This window comes from Tympanuchus pallidicinctus, unplaced genomic scaffold (genome assembly GCF_026119805.1).
Source record: "Tympanuchus pallidicinctus isolate F22 unplaced genomic scaffold, pur_lepc_1.0 scaffold28, whole genome shotgun sequence".
Classification (NCBI taxonomy): domain Eukaryota; kingdom Metazoa; phylum Chordata; class Aves; order Galliformes; family Phasianidae; genus Tympanuchus; species Tympanuchus pallidicinctus.
Genome location: NW_026294745.1, coordinates 1,118,899 through 1,136,473, shown reverse-complemented (window position 1 = coordinate 1,136,473; position 17,575 = coordinate 1,118,899). Strand labels below are relative to the sequence as shown.

At 48.1% G+C, this 17,575-nt stretch overlaps 2 protein-coding genes across 5 annotated transcripts; both read right to left on the bottom strand.

Annotated features, from left to right (window-relative positions):
- Window positions 1-369: 369 nt before the first annotated feature.
- On the bottom strand, window positions 370-12,849 carry TMEM116 (transmembrane protein 116). 4 transcript variants are annotated; one of them, XM_052691115.1, is made up of 12 exons: window positions 12,602-12,848; window positions 12,320-12,366; window positions 12,168-12,231; window positions 8,477-8,608; window positions 5,912-6,058; window positions 4,612-4,716; window positions 3,045-3,094; window positions 2,584-2,667; window positions 2,362-2,500; window positions 1,712-1,856; window positions 1,524-1,597; window positions 370-990 (listed from the first exon to the last, which is right to left on the bottom strand). In XM_052691115.1, the coding sequence occupies exons 1-12, from the start codon at window positions 12,650-12,652 to the stop codon at window positions 790-792; spliced, it is 1,239 nt and encodes a 412-aa protein (XP_052547075.1). In that variant the 5' UTR covers window positions 12,653-12,848; the 3' UTR covers window positions 370-789. The 4 variants fall into 4 exon arrangements, 2 of the variants coding, with proteins under 2 accessions (XP_052547075.1, XP_052547076.1); XM_052691116.1 differs by having other exon boundaries at window positions 5,912-5,929; window positions 12,602-12,846; XR_008208654.1 differs by lacking the exon at window positions 1,524-1,597 and having other exon boundaries at window positions 881-990; window positions 1,640-1,856; window positions 12,602-12,849.
- A 341-nt stretch (window positions 12,850-13,190) lies between these two features.
- On the bottom strand, window positions 13,191-17,241 carry ERP29 (endoplasmic reticulum protein 29). Its single transcript, XM_052691122.1, has 3 exons — window positions 17,087-17,241; window positions 15,553-15,691; window positions 13,191-14,838 (listed from the first exon to the last, which is right to left on the bottom strand). Exons 1-3 carry the CDS (start codon window positions 17,201-17,203, stop codon window positions 14,336-14,338), a joined length of 759 nt encoding a protein of 252 aa, XP_052547082.1. The 5' UTR covers window positions 17,204-17,241; the 3' UTR covers window positions 13,191-14,335.
- Window positions 17,242-17,575: the final 334 nt, after the last annotated feature.

Below are 17,575 nucleotides of genomic sequence, written 5' to 3'. Positions count from 1 at the left end.
AAAGAGCATGAAAAATACAGGGTTGTTTTCCTCTCACTGCAGCTAAAGACACATTTACGGGATCTCAGTAATTCACCTGAGCGTTTAGAGGAGCACACACAGATGCACGTGCAGTCCTGCTCTCCAGGTTCATGAGAGGTGCTCCGCTGGGCTGAAGAACCTTAATTTTCTGAGTGTTGTGGCCAAGCAGGAGTTGGCATGAAGGGAGATGTGAGAAAAGTCAAAGCATGGAAGTGTGTGCTGATGATTGAGTCACCAAGGTTGGAAAATGTCTCTAAGATCATCCAGTCCAGCTCTGCAGTCTTGCTCCAGACAGCTGGCTAGCAGGAGGGTGCCTGCTCTTATTTTTACATTGAATTGAAAGATGGATTTAAAAATATTCATCTTTGCTTTAATGTTAACTTGTAATGGCAAATACCTGACAAACACTTAGAAAAGTAAAACATCTTTTGACCACATGCCCTCTAGAGCTGTACTAGTCTTGGAGTTGTTACATATAATTTGCTGTATTTCTAGAGATATTTCCATAAGGAGAAAGCCTGTGCTAAAAATTTACCAGGTTTAAAGAATCCCGTTCAAGTCCATAGAAATCTGTAAAATAAATAACTACCTTCACTAAAAGTGCTTTTCTGACAGATCTGCTTGGGCTCTCATAGCACTACAGTTAACTGTGCTGAAGACAAAACAGTTCACACCAAGACAGCCCAACAGCTGTGCTGGCTGACTTTGCTAAAATACGACAAGGCCCATTGGGATGCTGCCTTCTCTCATTTTTGCTGCAGAAACTCATCAGAGCAGGGTAGATGTGGACACCTCAGTGTCCGGAGGGCTGGCAGTGAGTGTGCTGGCATAGAATTTCTTCTGAGAGCGCAGGAGAGGAGTCTGAGTGTCAACGTCGCGGCAGATGTTGCGTTTGAGGGAGAGGAAGACGTGCTGTGTCCAGCCATACACAATGCAGTTCAGAAGTCCCTGGGAAGCTGCTGTCAGTGCCTGGGAGAGATGGCAAGGGAGATCAGGGCTGCTTTGTCAGTTGGCACTGCACAGCATTCAGCAGCTCCCTGCCAGGCTGTCAAAACTGGGACGTTACTCCAGGCCTCCCACTTCCAGCATGACTTTATCTATCTGCAGCCCCCATGTGCTATAGAAATCTCATGGTTATTTTAATAATCCCTGCTAAATTCTGCCTCCGGCACATCAGACAGCTGGACAAGTGCTGGGGAGGAACTGCAATCAGAGTCTCAGAGAAAACGAAAAATGTAACTGAATTTTTAGGAACTCTTCTAGTCCTTTTTAATGAGATCTCCATGATAGTGTGATTTTGGTTACTGAGACCTTTTCAAGTCTGCAAAAAACATAGCAACCAAGAAAGAACTTCTTTGCCAACAAAAAGCAGAAGTTCAACTCAAGCATTTACATTCATAGCTAGAAAAGCCCTGTTTTGTCGAGCAGAGATTAGAAATAGACAAACACTATTTCATCTGTTCAAGCAGAGAAAGCAAATCATCAGAGGGTGAAGTTTGTACCTGTAGAATGAGAAGAGCCATGTAGATTTTGCTGCTTGTTGAAGCTGTCAGCTTCAGTATTCCAAGGAGGACAGCTGTGAGAAAGGATTGACAAAAGGGTGTTGCTTTAACCTCACCTGCTTCAACTTTCGTTGCCAGGCACTGTGTCTCAGGAGAATACTGTCACTGTAACTCAGCTCACTGCTAACCTGGGGCCCAGCAGCAGAAGAATGCGATGGGGTAAAAAACCACTCGTTGTTCCACCATCTTAATCATTGCCCACTGCTGATCTCCCAGGAATCCCGTGGAGTTTACAAACCTTTTGTACAAACCTCGGGCTTGAATGAGTACAACCTGAAAAGAATAAGCACACATTCTTGCTTGTGTTTTGAACACATGCTCAGATCTCACTTGCCCCTCTGCAGAACAGAGTATCTTATGTTTTTTGGTGAAATCCTCAAAGTCAGCTCTATTAAACCTCTTCACACTACGCAACATTGTGCTTCTGAGGAGAAAGTGATCTTCTCTGAACTGTGAACTCTTCATTGATTGGTCTCTTGCACTGAGCTGGCACGCGATTCTGTAAGCCTCCTCTACCTACTAAGTCCTGTTTGAGATGGGCTGCTCCAGATGGATTTATATTTTCTCTTTCCCTCCAACTATTCCAAAAGGAAAGCAGCACTGCACAAATTTTCTCCCCACACTGTCTGGCTGACAATATCATCCAAGCAAACTTGGCAGACTGAGAAACATCTTGCATGGAAAGAAATTTGTGACTCATGTAATGATGAAATGGAGTAGAACTTCTCACACTATCCAGCTTGTGCAATGGCTAGCATGTAAGGATTATGTTTCTTACCAGAATGGCTATGAAGCTGATAAGAAAGGAAACAAGGAAGACCCCAATGCCATAGAAGTGCATTGCTCGGCAAACAGAGCTGCTCAATGTTAGCGGCTCGTTGGTGGGCTCAGCCATTTCTGTGTGCATCAAGAGACACCTGTGGGGAGAAAGGGAGCAGCCTGAGCTCTTGCCATGACTCAGAAGTGGTGAGGCTGTTTCAGAGAGAAGCATGAGACTTACCCATGCTTTTGACTGAAGTTCTGGTAGCAGTTACTGCTGTTGCCCAGGCAAAACACAGGCACCATTAGGAGAAAAGGGATCAGGCTAAGAGAAGAGAGGACAACAGCACAGTTACTGCATTGCAATGCACTGCTGCCAGCCAAACAATCCTCGTTCTTTCTTCTGTTACTGCAGAGGACTTAGAAATTCTTTTTATTGACACTGCTCTAGAGGATTATTTTACCAACTTTGCTAATTTCCACACTTCATTCATACAGGCAATTGGCAAAGGTAGCACACTCTGAAAAAAGACTATATATAGTTAATACGGTTATAACTAACTTGGCTGGAAGAAGGCCCTTGCATCCAAAGACTCTTGCTCTGAGCATTCAGTAAAGCTCACATCAGAGTAAGTACAAAGCAGGATCAGTGCATTATAATTTACCAAACACATCATTTTGCCAGAGGGAAATGAATCTTACCTGGACAAAATCGTTGCTACTCGGCCAATGCAACTTGCATAATCTACAGCCTGCAAAGTCCAAACAGTTTAGTTAAATGATTGTACAGCCAGTGGCTCCCAGCAACCAGCTCCTAGGGAGCACTCCAGCAGCTCCAGGTTCTAAAGTGCTGATAAATCCCCACACTAAATACAAATGTTTGTTTCCACTTCGCATTGAATCAGTACTGCAGGGTTCAGTGAATGCTGACGTGCAATAGACACAAGCTACACTTCCACAAGCTTACTGACATGTCCTTCTTCAAAATGTGGGAACTGGAGAGGGAAACTTTGAACCAGACAAGTAGCAGACACTGTATGAGCTCCTTGGTGTAAATAGTCATTCTTTGTACTCCTTATTCATCCAACCTGGCCCTGTTCTTCAGAAAATTCATGTTCTGATGAAGAAATGCAGGCAATTTGGATGTCCCGGTCTCAGCTCACCAGGAAATGTACTTTGTCAGCTGGCATCCATGCACCAGCTGTGAGAATACAATGTGGGCACAGCTGTAGTGCTAGGGAACTCAATGTAAGTGCTGCATTTTGAATGGGAGTCCATCAAGAAAGAAACCAATCCTACAAGTAGATACAAACAAGACCCTTTGAAATACAGACTGGTCTGTCCCACCTGCTTCTCCTGCACAGACAGATGGAGTACCTGAGACTCAAAGTTTGCTGTGTACAGTAAATGTCTGGGGAAGAGGAAGGGTACAGGCAGGGCTGGGGCTGATGTGTTCAATGGGAAGAGCTGCATAAAGAGTCTGTTGTCCTGCAGCAGCATAACAGGAAGAATTTCAGTTACAGAGCAACTGTTTAGCCAGGTGTGAGGAATGAAACAACTGCAAGTAGAGATTTTGATCACATGGCGTGTGAAGTGTTTGTTTAGCCTGTAACTCAAAGAGTGTATTTGAGTACTATGTCCTTGTTTCTCAGTTCCCAGTGATTACACCAGCTCCAAAATGGGCTTTTATAAAGGTCAGTGATGATGAAGTCCGGACCGCCCATTCTTCATGGAGCCAACTCACTCCTTTATCAGCAGTCCCTTCTGTCACACCTACCTCAAACTCTCACAATACACTACTGACATTCTTGAATTCTGTATGACATCTGGGGAGGACAGAAATTGCAGTTCTCTGTTCCAAACTGTTCAGGTCCCTGCTGCTCTCCTTTACTCTAGAGAGCCATTCCTCTGCCATGCCCTGGCAGCGAAAGCAATAAACTGTTTATTCAACTGGTGCAAACTGCTGTTCTGCAGAAGAACTCCGCCAATACACAGTCCTCAGCTTCCTCTTCTCTGTGACATGCATTGACAACTGCTTTTGCCCATTTCAGTCTTGCAAGCTTAATCTTTCACTGAGATGCTGTAGCAGACTGAGCTGTATCTCTGCTGACCTAAGTGGTCCACCAAGATACATCAGTTCATACAGTCACAGGGCACAAGGACCTTCAAAGTCCTTCTGACAAGATAAACTGTCATACATGCACTTCTTAAACCCCACACAGTTATACCTCAGTACCCAACAGCTGTTGTGCATTATCATCCTACTTACTGTGGAGGGCATCCTGTTAAGGTTCTGATTGTATTTCATCTTCAGGTCCATGTACAGATGCCAGGTGTAGTTGGCAGTGTATAGAAAAGAGGCCACGTAGAATACCTGAGAAATAGAAACAACCAGTATTTTAGCTCTATAATAATAGTTCCTGTAGCAGCATTAGTTCCTCAACAATGAAGCATGGGCCAAAGGCAGGATATTAAGGCAAAGGCGAGGTGCCCAACCAGCACTGGTGTGGGATGAATGTGCAGGGGTTCTCACCTTAGCCTGCACAAAAGCAACTTTCCTTTGGCCCTAAATCAGGGACACGAAAGCTGATGACCCAAGGACTATCTTGTAAATACATACCTTTGTGACTTGGCTCATTTTTGGCTCAAATTCTGACCATATAAAATGGGTTAAGGCACTTTGATCTTCTTTATTTTACATCCATTAGGAAATACAACACAGATGTGGCACTTAGATTTTGTAACTCATGTAATGAGCTCACCACGCAGTGAATTCACAGAAACAGAAAACAATAGTATTTTTAAAGAGGAAAGAGGGGGCAGAGGATACAATGCTTTCACAGTAAGTGAACATTAACAAGCTAAGAGCCCTTTTCCCTCTGTGGGAGAAAGAAGGAAAGAAAAGATACAAAAACTGTTTCCCCACAGTGAGTTTCCCAGCCCCCTGACTGAAGCTTGAGATGAAACCAAATACCTGAAATCTTCTGCAAAAAGAACAAATCTTTCTTGTGCTTTTTCTGAATCCCCAGCCATGGTTTCTCCAGGCAGTCAAGTGCAAACAGCGCTGCCTGACCTCGAGATATATATACGCGTGTGTTGTTTGCTACAGGAAACACATGCTTCAGTGACAAAGGCAAAGAGGAAGGGCTGGGCTATTGAATTTTCCTGTGGATTTTCTACCCTTTGCCAAAGAAGCATGGAGCACAGGTTTGCCAACCTGGTATCATCTAAGTCCAGGAATGCAGTCACTAAATAAACCTGGTCTCCTTCACTGAGGTTGCAAACACTCTTGGCTGATTCTCAAGAGGCTCAGTCCAAGGGGCTGTTAGCACTGCAGCAGGAATATTCCAGTGACTCATTTGCTCATTAGAGGAGATTTAATGAGGGTTCATTGCCATTCTTCAATTACTTCCAGAGAAAGTCATCAAAACAGTCCACAAAGATAATTCCTTTGCACTTCAAAACGCTTTGGAGAGCTCAAAATGTCAGCACTGCATTCTTTTTTGGAAGAAGGAACTTGTGAAGTCTCCAGAAAGAAGAGAAGGGAGTTCTCCTCCCCTGAGCCCTACCTTGGGCTGGGGACAGTCCTGTAGGAGGAGACAGAGCAGGCGCTGGGAGACATGGAAGTCCCTCATTATAACATTTCTGTGGCTCGCCATTGTGCTCAGCAACATGAGTGGAGCTTGCCAGGACATTATTAGGCCACTGGAACTGAACTGGAAGAATGTGGGGGAATTGTGCAATTATAACCACAATCTCTGCTCTGAACTTCAGTATTGCAATGCAAACGCAAAGTAAGGAGGAGAAAAGAAGAAAGTCAAGGCATAGCAGAAGGGAGCACTATTTACATTTAATATCGTGAGTTTAACCAAGAGTCTGGAGCCAAAAAAAGTCTTTGAAATAAAGCCATCTCCTCCTTTATAAGAGGTAGAGATGCTAAGGGAATTCCATCAGCAGGAACTTCAGTCCTTGGTAATAAACTGAAGGTCAACAGTTTGCATAAGCCAGAATACTGTCCTGCTGCTAAGGAAATGCTTCCAGACAACCAAATCATATGCAGTATGATGTGGTTCTCTGTAAACATGAGTGCTAAGCTCCCCTGGCTCACTGCATTTTACAGAGTTTAGGTGTCTGTGTGCAAACAAGCCACATGTATATATGAGACACCCAGGAGTGCAAGCCTTGTAAGACTTCTCCTCTCCACACAGGCAGGACAGGGCCAGGAGACATTTATTCACATTTCATTTAGTTACAGATCACTTATACTCTGTAGAAGGCACCAGTCAAACCTGTTGCTGGCTCCTACATATGCACAAGATGTTCCCACCACACAGGAGCATTGCTGGGGTGTTGAGCAAGGAGGTGTCCTCTACCGTGTCACATGCACCATGCGGGTGCTGTTGCTATGGCAAGTGCTCCATTTGTTTTAATTTCTCACAGAGCAAACAGCAGCAAGAGCTCCTGCCAGATGCATGCTATCTCAGCTGTCCTGCTGCTGAGGACCAGTTACCCTGTGGCTGAGCTTAGGATGGGACAGGCACCCCACACACCCCAGCACTGCACCCTGACAAGTCCTGCAAAGACTCTGTAGGAGTAAAGATCCCTCCCTTCACCAGTGTCCCTGAAAAGCTTGCTCACAGGCAGAAAAAATAAGGGTAAAAAAGAGCCAGAAAGGCAAGAGAGCACAGCATGCTGTGTCACCACTGAGAAATGATGCTACGTTGTATGCAACCAACCTCCTTCTCCTCCAGCACTGAAATGTCTTCTCCAGGCTTTAAGAACATCACTCCAGCACTGAACTTCAAGAACTGTCCCCCAGGCAAAGCTACAAGGGAAACATCTCTGCGATGCCTCTTCCACATCTCCGCAGGCTCTTTCTACCTTCAGGCTCTGAAAAGCCTCTCTTGAACTATTCTCATTTTCCCCTCTACCATCATCTGAAAGATATCTTTGATATTGCTCTGCCTCATTCTCAAATGGCCAATTGCACTATTGCTTCTCTTAGAATGAACATATTACACTGCTTCCACAGCAGCACAAGGGAGCTTGAGAAAGCAGAGATGAGCCAGAAGAGGAACAGCTGCTGTCTGAGCACAGCACTCACCACCGTGAGTAACAAGATTTCACCCAAAGGCACAGCTGTTGAAAATATCCCAGGGCAGCAAACACCCATCCCCAAACACAGAGCAGTTGTGATTGTTCTCACACCATACAATTCCCTGTCCTCTCTTTAGGAACACAGAGAGCCTTGCTAGCTTTGGATGCTACAACACAGCAGAGACAGTTCCTATCTGTGGGTACCACCCTGCTCCAAGGGGCTGGACCAGCCCTCACAACACACACACAGGTTCCCAACAGCCACTTGCTCTTCCTAGACACATTTTTGTAGGTACTTTGAAAGAAAACCATTAAGACCAGGGACCACCTCTTACAAACCAATGCTGTGGTCCACACTCAGCTGTGCCCTGAAGAATTTTTCAAGAGCAGTGATATGCAGCACCTAATGTGGTAATGGGAACTTGGTGAGACGAAAGCAAACTATCAGGAAAATGGCATTTCACTCATTCCACTCCAATTAGGCTCAGAAATCAGCTTGAATGCTGGAAGTGAATCGCTGGGGCATGGTGCTGAGGTTGAATGGACACAGCAGTCCCTGAGCATCCACATGACCTAGTCAGTGAGAAGGTAGGTCACAGCTCTTCGACTAACATGTTAAGCTTTAGCCTAAGTGAATGGCAGAATGCATCTGTTCCTGCCCAGAATGGGAGAAGCGTGAAGAGGAATTGAAAAGCTGCAGTATGGGAAGCACGCAGATAATCTTTGGCACTGGGCCATCAGGAAATAGATAAAGATCTATCTACTCACTTTACAGAAGCTATCCAAACACTGTAACCACAACATCCCATGCTCTCCTTGCCTTTCTTACTGCCTCTCACAAGTCACTCGTACCCACACCCTAGCACTGTAATATCTCTTGTACAAACAAAGAGATCTGCTAAGCCAAGTTCACAGGGGGATCCTGTGCCAAAGCCTGTCTCGAAACAGTCCCACAGGCCATGCTGTGATCACTGGGGGACTGACTACAGCAGTGAGCACAACGTAAGAGCACAAACTGTGACGCCAAGGCTACTTACTTGTCCCATTGCCTGCAGGTTGTAGCAGATGAGATCGTGCTTGGAGGTTGGTGTGCTATAAAGCAGTGCTCCGGCAATCCAGCACATGCCCAGAAATAGGTCAGAGAGACTCAGGTAGAATAAAGGGCGAACCTGAAAGAAGTTAAATTGCAGTTAAATCAGCAGGTTTGAACAATGGTCACAGCAGCCCCGTGGCCACCAACAGCATCTAGATGTGTTTTCACCCCCAGTTCTGTAGGCAGGGCAGATAAAAGCCCTCTGATTCTTGCCCTGAGGAGCTGCTTCTGTGCAGATGCCCTGTTCTAAATGCCTTCTCTGCCCCACGATCCACAAGCACCATCAAACCTTAACAGAAAACATTTCAAAGGTCCCCAGTGCTACACTATGGCAGAATGAGACAGGTTTGCAGGGAGAAGTGACGTTGTTATGAAATCAACTAAAAGAACAATCAAACATCAGGTAAACACAATCTCTTCTTCAGATGTGAAATTACTCAAAACAGACATTTTTCCTATGTTTTTATGACATTTCAGTTGATGACTAAGACTGAATGTTGTCACACATTGCTCGCATGTGCTGCTGCATCTGCCTGGAACAGAGACACATCTCCTCTAAGGGCAGTTTCCACCCTACTTCCAGTTTCCACTCACTGGCCAAAAGGGCTGTAAACACTGCAGGAAAATATTTGTGCAAAGTTCTGGCCAACACTGACATTGTTAGGGCTGGAGCACACACTCTGGAAAAGCAGCCTAATTATCTAGATTCTTAATTGTAGTCTTTGGTACCTAATTTTCAGTAACCTGGAGAGAAAATGATGGCTTCTTTTCTTCCCTATATGAAATTATAACACTAAACACAGCAAGGAAAACATTCCAGCAGGGCTTGATTTTGAAATTTTTTTCATGGAACTGAGCCTTTGGGTGAAATTTGCTTCAGTGTTGTTCTTTAGATAAATGCTTGCCACCCATCGTGTTGTTATACTCCTCACTGTGAGTAAGAAGAAAGAGCTCAGTAAGGCTGGAAAGGACCAAGGCACAGCTGACTGAAGCAGAGCTGTCCTTCTGGCAGTTTCAGGGGCAAATTGCCTGGTACTTTCTGGGCTCCCCATTATACTCAGCAGCACAGCAGTCCTCTGCTTCCTGCAGGATGTGTTTCCTCAAACAGCCTTGCATCTCCAGTTCTGAATTCATACTACTCAACACAGCAACACGGTAAATATAGCTCTGGAGCTAGCTTCTGCATCACTACATTTACAAATGTCTCTTTTAACCAGTGGTAAATCCAGACTTTCCCTTGCTGGTGCAGAACTGAAGCACTGGCAGGCAGAGGATGGCAGGTTGGGAAGCTTTAAGGTTGTGAGCACTGCAGGTTAGAGCCAAGCAGCTCTGAAATAAGAAAAGCAGCAACATTTGCATCCACACAGGTGAGCCCTTTCTCTAGCAACACGTGTTTTTGGTGAGAAGCACCACAGATGGCTGAGGAGCTACCTTGGCAGAGACCTAAACAAAGGAGTAGGTCGCACAGTTGTAAGCAAAAAGCAACATGGTTCTTATTTGCAAAAGGGAAAAAAACCAACCAAACAAACAAATGGTATTTATAAAATAGAGGAAGGGAATGTAAAGACGTAATGATTCAGGGGAGCTGCCAAGCTGGAGCATACGTGTTGATCTTGCTATGCCTGGCCACTGCCCAGAGGCATCTGCCTGCAGAGAACCTGTTGACATGACAGAGGAAATTCCACGTTCATTGCCTGCCATCATTTCTTCTGAATGATTTAGCTCACGCTGAAGTTTTATTGACTTCATAGATACAAAAAAAAAAAAAAAAAAAAGAAAAAGTTTCAAGAATGCAATATTTTATTTCCTCAGCTGGGGGTTGGAGGGGGAAGTGTTTATAACATTTTTCTCCTCCCAGCCTCCAGAGCTGTTTATATTCTACTCTGGAGTCTCATGACCCAGGGAATATTCAGTTTGTGGCAAACTTTGATATGGATTTCTTCCAGCCCCTTTGTTTGCAAATCTGCCCATAAAACCAGAAGTGTGGGGACAAGAGGATGGGGAAGTTAGTGAAGAGTTTGCTGCTTTTGAAACACCAGCAGTGGATCCCCCAGCAGCAGAACAAGAGCTTGGAAGCCTGATGTAAAAGGGGTCATTCTGGCTGATATCCACCCTATCCAGATTTGCAATAATAATCTGAGCAGAAACATCTGGAGTCTCTTGAGCAGCAACAGCTCATCTGTGAATTGGAGCCATGTGTAATTCACAAGCAGTGAGAGCCACAGACACATCATATGACCAATAAATAGCACGAGGGCTCCTGAGTAATGCGGACTGGAAGTCAATGGGTTGGGGCTGCTGAGTCACTCTGGGACCCTCACCCAGCGCCACACTGCACCAGAGGGGAGGATCTCAAGAGCCACATCCAGTGCTCTCCAGGTGCAGGCAATGTGTCAGCAGCTCTTAACTGAAGGAGCTTTTGATAGGCACCAAGTGCAGCATGAAGTCAGGAAGCAACTGTCCTAGCACCAAGGCAGAGATCCAGCTCTCCTTCCTCAATGGGAGTACCCTGAGATCTCTGCAGCTCGTTCTGGATGTGCTGGGCACACTATTTCTGTGAGGCTCTGGCTACCTAGGAGCAATCTGCCTTGGACATACATTCTCCTCCTCACCCTGCTTCATCCAGCGGCATGTCATTTGTTAGCCTGTCTGCATGCCTTCCTTCACGGAGGATAATTTACTGCATTCCCTGCAGGTCCCTGACTGTGGGCTGATGATCAAACCTACGCTGAAGACAAGGGGAGTATAAAGACAGCTCTGTTACAACGCAGCTGCCAGCTGTACCATTCTACTGCTCTTAGCAGTAACCTGTTATCTGCATGGTCCACAGACCAGGCTGCAAATCCCAGACAAAGAACCATAGCTTCACACAGCTCTGTGCACTGCCTCAGGTCCTGGATGGACAGAGGGGGATTTACATGGACAGAAAAGCGTGGCAGGCTTGGGATGGAGTCTGTTGTGACTGGTCTATCCCGGATACACAGGATCCCAAAGTGTGATGCACTTGGGACTTGACAGGTGCTGCTCTGGCATTAGAAATGCTAACTGTTCCTGCATATGGCCAAGGTGAAATCTTTCAAAGCTCAGCTGAGTTTGTCAGCACAACAAACTGCTGTTCAGTCCAGTCTAGTTTAGCCTGAACTCTGCAGCACCTCTGAGCTGTACCAGTTTCAGCAGCTTCAGTTTGCAGTTTTGCAGCCAGTTTCACCCGCCTGCGAAAACAACTCAGAAAAACCCACAGACAGACCCCTATCCCTGCATCTCCTACAAGATTTACACCCCAGCAGCTCTGTGCACAGCTCCTCATCCCTCCATGAGTTTTGCCCTGTAAAGGAGAGCACACCAACAAAACCTCATTCCCAAGAGAGGACTCAGCTGGTGTTAAGGAACCCGCTTCTCCCTGCGCAGCACAGCTCAAGGTTAATCTCAAACCTGCACTATGGACAAAGGGTCACACTCTGCAGCAGCCCTTTGCCTCCCAGCTGCCGTAAACAAGGTTTAGCCAGAAAAAAAACATGATGTGCAAGGTGCCAGCAGCTCAGCGTGGAGAGAATAAGGGCTGCAGTCAGGAGTTGGACTTAATGATACTCATAGGACTCTTTCAAGTCGGGTATTCTGTGATTTATAGTCCTTACCTCGGGGGATCGCACCACGTTTTGAAAGATGGCGTAAGTGATGATGGAGCTGGAACCTATAACACTGACAGAACAAAGCACAGGTTGGGATGGGAACATGCTCACGGCCGGAATACACCATCTCCCTTCTTGCTGGGGCCCGTCCGTTGTACCTGAGCATGGCCATGGTGAAATGGATCCACTGGAGAGCCGAGTAGACCTGAGGGAGAACCAGAGAATGAGCCGCGAGGGAACGCAGCGTCCACACGGCACCCCGGCCCTGCTTTAAGGGCGTCGTCCGAGTTCCAGCAGCTCGGGAGGAGCCCGTTCCGTGCCCACCGCCCCCCGTGAAGAACCTTTTCCTAACGGAGAGCCGCACGGAGCCCGGCAGCCCCTGCACAACTCTCTCTCGCAGCCCACGACAGCTGAGAGAACGGCCGTCCGGGCGCGCTCACCTCCTGCCAGCCCGACTCCAGCCGGGACGCGGCCGCCTCCGGGCTGGCCATGGGCACCGCCGCCGATCCCCGCGCAGCTCTCGGGGCTCCGAGCACCGCCCGCGCTCCGCCCCGGGACCACACCGCGCCCCGGCCCGCCCCCGCCTTCGGGGCCGCTTAAGAGCTGGGCAGAAGTCCGGGAATAGCGGTGCGGGGAGCTGTGCCGTAGAGCGGAGCTCGCGGGGATCCCGAACTCTTGTCGTCTCCCCTCCAGCAGCGGACCGGGGGCGACCCTGCTTAGCTTCGCCACACCGCCCCCCCTCGGAGCACATGGGCGCCGCGCGCCCCATCCCTGCCGGCTGCGCTGATGGCGTCACGAGAGGCCGTGGGCGGGAACGCGTTTGCGAGCTGCGCGCGCGGGCGGCGGCAGCTGAGGGGGCGCGCGGCGGCCGTTGGCGGGAGCGCTGAGGGGGCGCGCGGGCTCCGTCGCCTCAGGGGTCCTCGAGCTGAGGCAGCAGCGCCTCCTCAGGAGCCTCAGCCAGCCTCACCTTCCCACCAACCCCGCAAACCAGCAGCCGTTCCTTTAGAAAAAAGCGGTTTAAGCAGCGGCTATTTGTTGGAACCAGTTTTTATTATTATCATCAGAGCAATATTAATACATTTCGTCTTGCAGCTCTTCATCCCCACCCCAGGATTCAAAAGGCAGCAAAGCTCCCACAGAAACCAATTTGCTTAGCAGAAAGCACAGTCTCAAGGTAAAACGTGAAGGTGTTTGACTGTGATCCTGACAGAGCTTTTAAGGAAAAGCTTTTAAAGGAATTAATGCTTTTTTCTTCCTGTCGCAAGACCTCGTTTTTTAAATAGTTTTAACTCTGACAAGGGCTGCTGAAGCTTTAGTTTCACAGTGTCATTCTGAAGATCAGGCTGGAGAAAGTATTTTCTTCGTGTTAGCGACCACTTGGAACTGTTAAATGTCCCTTTCTGTCTCCTGTTCTAATTCATGAGGTGAAGTTTGGACAGGAAGAACAGTCAAAAAAGCATCAGATGCCTTCAGCCATGGGAAAACTCACCTGAATTTAATCTGCCACTGAAAAAAAGCATTTTTGCACAAATGGGTGAGCCCAAATGTAACTGCAGCTGGAGGAAACCTCAGTGCTCAGACCTGGCTCTGTTGGGTACCACAAAGGGGTTCTGCTGCAGCAGGACAAGCTGTGATGTGCAGATCGAACCCTCAGCCCAACAGCCTCTGGAAAAGGCAGAAGGAAATGGCAGCTCTCAGTCAGCAGCAGGTAAGGAGAGGACTCAGAGAAAACCCCACGGGGGAGAAAGAGGGAGGGATGAGGGGCGAACAGAACAAAACCCAGGAACATTAGAAGGCAAGGACAGGTGGGCATGGTAGGGGCATCACCTCTGACCTTTGGAAACATGGAATGTGAGACTGAATTTTGTCATTGGTTTGCCAGGGAACAGATGTAAAAACCACCGGGAATTTGCTCCAGGCCAATATAGTGATTTTTTTTTTGGTCTATTGTAACACTGTTATTTAATAATATTTCACAGTACGGCAGCTTGCTTTAAGGTGTGTTTCCCAACACGCAGAATACTGGTTTTGAGGCATTGCTTCCTCTTGATCTCATAACTGAGGATTCAAGGACGTCTGCTGTTCTCTTGAAGTCAGCGGGAAGTTTGCTTGCACTGGGAGAACTGGTTAGGACTTGACAGTGTTTCACAGCTTGTACAAAGTTCCCCAGCATATCAGAGCTCATCTTTTTCATTATTCTTCTTTAGGAAAGAAGCGAGGATATTGAGGCTTTTCTGGAGCTCCTCCTTTTTTCCATCACTCATTTTGTTCTTCTCGATCAGTTTTGTGATTCGGACAACTTCGTTAGCAGCAAACTCTTCTCCCTGCTCCAATATCTTGCTCATAATTTTCAAGTATTGCTCAGCTGACTTCTTCTCGGTTTCCTTTGCTTTCTCTAAGCTCTGCTGCCCCTTCTTTAGGAGGGACTGGCGTTCTGACTTGTCAGTGACACTCATAAACTTGCTGGCCAGCACATCATACTCCTTCAGACAGCCTGGCATCCCCAGGTAGATGCCATTACTCTTCAGCCAGCGCTGAATAGCCCCGGCTTTAATGTGGCCAGAGTAAGGTAAGGGATTGTCAAAGTCACCGTCCTGGAACAAATAAAAGATAGGGTACTTCTCTTTGTCCAGCTTGTACTTTTCTCCCAGCTCAGTGTTTAGTTTATCACCATAATCTGTCATGAGAGAAAACACAGAAAAGCACAATATGCTAATCAAAAGAAATAAAACAGTTTTCTCTTAAACACAAACCGGTAAGTATTTATCTCCTAAGGACCTCTTTGCCATGAAATGCCACACACTGCATCAAAAACACTCCAGGCAATACATCCTTAGGTTTTCCAAATGAAAATCCCAAAGCCTAACGATGCTCTGCTGTGGCTGCGATAGCACGAGTCATCACCAGCATTTCTATGTACAAACCCACTTCTCCTTATGAGAAATTTTGATATATTTTTTTTTGTTCTTGTTTTGCTCCATCCATTGATTTCATTTGATTTTACAGTTACACAGTTTTGTTTTTCTTGTCCTATGTGTAGAGAGCATGCTAAGCAGCAAGATGTTTGCTGTTCTTCAAGTTATGTTAATGAAGGGATTTCAGCTATGCTACGTAGGTAAATCCATCTGTGCTTACAGAAGTCAGCATGGGGGAAATTTAAAATTCAAATTCTTAAATCTACCCACAGTGCAAGAGGAAGTGCAGTGGCTGATGCGCTCCTCAGTGCTTTTCTCTTGAAGCCAATTGCAAGATGATCAAACTGCACCAGCTCTAGTGCATTGACCGCTTTCTGTGCTTCATCAGCAGAACACGGAGGGTTTGCTACAAACCTGCAGCACGTTTCATTTTCCACACCCAAGCACAGCGTGCCAATCTGCTCAGAGCTCCTCACCTGATATACCCACTTCAGCCACCAGAAGATCTTCACTGGAGCCTGAGCTCTCTGCCAGCTTTTTGAACTCATCTTGTTTCTCGCCGTAAGGGTACTGTGTATCAAACTTCACAAGGACAAACTTATGCTTGGGGATCACCTAAAACAAGAAAACAGAAATCGAAATTCAGTCATGTCAGGTTTAAGCAATTCACAAGTAGCTGAAGGTTGCTTTAGCACGTTCTTATCTTCCTATGCAATGAGTAGGTGCAGAGGGAGGATAGAAATTTCATAATTATGGCCTTTGGTAAATGACTCACTGCAGCGTGAAGGAAAAATGCATGTCTATATTCCTACAGCAGATGATAAAGATGGTACATGATAGGTTTGGAGGATCTGCTAACAGCTTTATTTATACACGATCTGCTCACTGTAAATCTGATTAGCATCTTGGAAGAAAGTCAATGAAACAACTTTCAGTGGGACATTAAGAGGATAGAGGCCAAATCTAACGTCGCTCTGCATGTCCCAGCATGACAACCACAGCTCTTTGCTAACAGAGGAACAGGCCGGAGTGGAAATGCTGTGCTGGTTCACTAAACACAGAATTACTGTTTTGACTGATTCCCCTTCTCTTGAGCCATTGCTTTTGGATTTTGCTCAGGTTTCCCTTTCCAAATGAGTTTGGACCGAGCCACCAAATGGCAAAGGTTTGGAAGGGACCCCCAGTGGGACCCCCAGTCCAACCTCTCCCCACAGCAGCTTCCTTACAGCAGGATGCACAGGAAAGTGCTCGGGCAGGTTTGAACATCTCCGAAGGAGGAGAATCCCCCATCTCCCTGGGCAGCTCATGCCAGGGCTCTCAGCCTTTCCCCACCACCAGATGCTCCAGGCCCCGACCACCTCTGCAGCCCCCCGCCAGTCTCTCCAGGAGTTCCCTGTGTGCGTTGAGCTGGGCTCCAGCTGCGGCCTGCCCAGGGCACAGCAGGAGGAGGATCAGGATCGCCTCCCTCGCCCGCTGCCCACGCAGCGTGGTAGAAGAGTTGTAGAACGCGGTATCCTTACAACGCCCAAGAAGGTCTGTCACAGCACACAACCAAGCAGAGGGCCGCCCCGTGGCAAGAACAATTTTCAGCTTGTGTAGAGCAACGCTTTCCTGACTGCTGTCCCTTCAGTCCCCTCGCTGCACTACGAGGCTTTCCAACAGGCGCGCCCACGGCGGGGCCCGGCTTCGTGCAGCGGTGCCCAAGGCCGGGCAGGCCCCCGCGGCACGGCTCCACTTGGACCGCGCCGATTGGCTGCGCGCTGCGGCTGCCGCTCTGCTATTGGCTGCGCCGCGGCCGGTCCGGCGCCTCGGCCATTCCGCGAGCCCAGCGCTCTCCTCGCGGCGCAGCCCCGTGCCCGCCGCGCAGACCCCCGGCTCTCGGGGCCTGCTCTGCGCGGTGCGGACAGTCGTGGTACCGCACGTGGCGGCGGCGCAGCGCTCCCGACGCGGCCGCACCCCCCTTCCCGAGCGCCCCGCTGAGCCCGGCAGCGCGCTCCGAGTGGGCGGTACCTTGTAGAAGGTGATGGTGTCGAGAGGCACGGAGCCCTTGGTGTGCAGCGCGCTGCCGGGCAGCGCCAGGCCGAACAAGCAGAGGAGCACCGAAGCGACAGCGGCCGCCGCAGCCATGGCGGAGCGCGGAGGGAGTGAGGCTGTGGGTCACGTGAGCGCCGGCCGCCGCCACCGGGGCTCGGCCCGCCCCCCTCCCGCCCCCTGCGCGGGGCTCAGGTGCGGCCCCGGGCGTACAGCGGGCCGAGTGGCTTTGGGAGCAGCTGGTGGTCTCAGAGAACGCGGGTAGGGCGTTCCGGGAGCACGTGGAGATTTTCATGTTGGTATCTGTGCGCTTTCCTTACTCTGACAACCCGGGTGAAGTGCGGGCGAGCAACGCACAAAACCTCAGTAGCAAAGGGAGCGAGAATAACATTAACAGACGTAACCAAACCCCCTCCATACACAAGCATAATTCTGAATCCCCATCCACACGGGCTAAACAATGAGCAT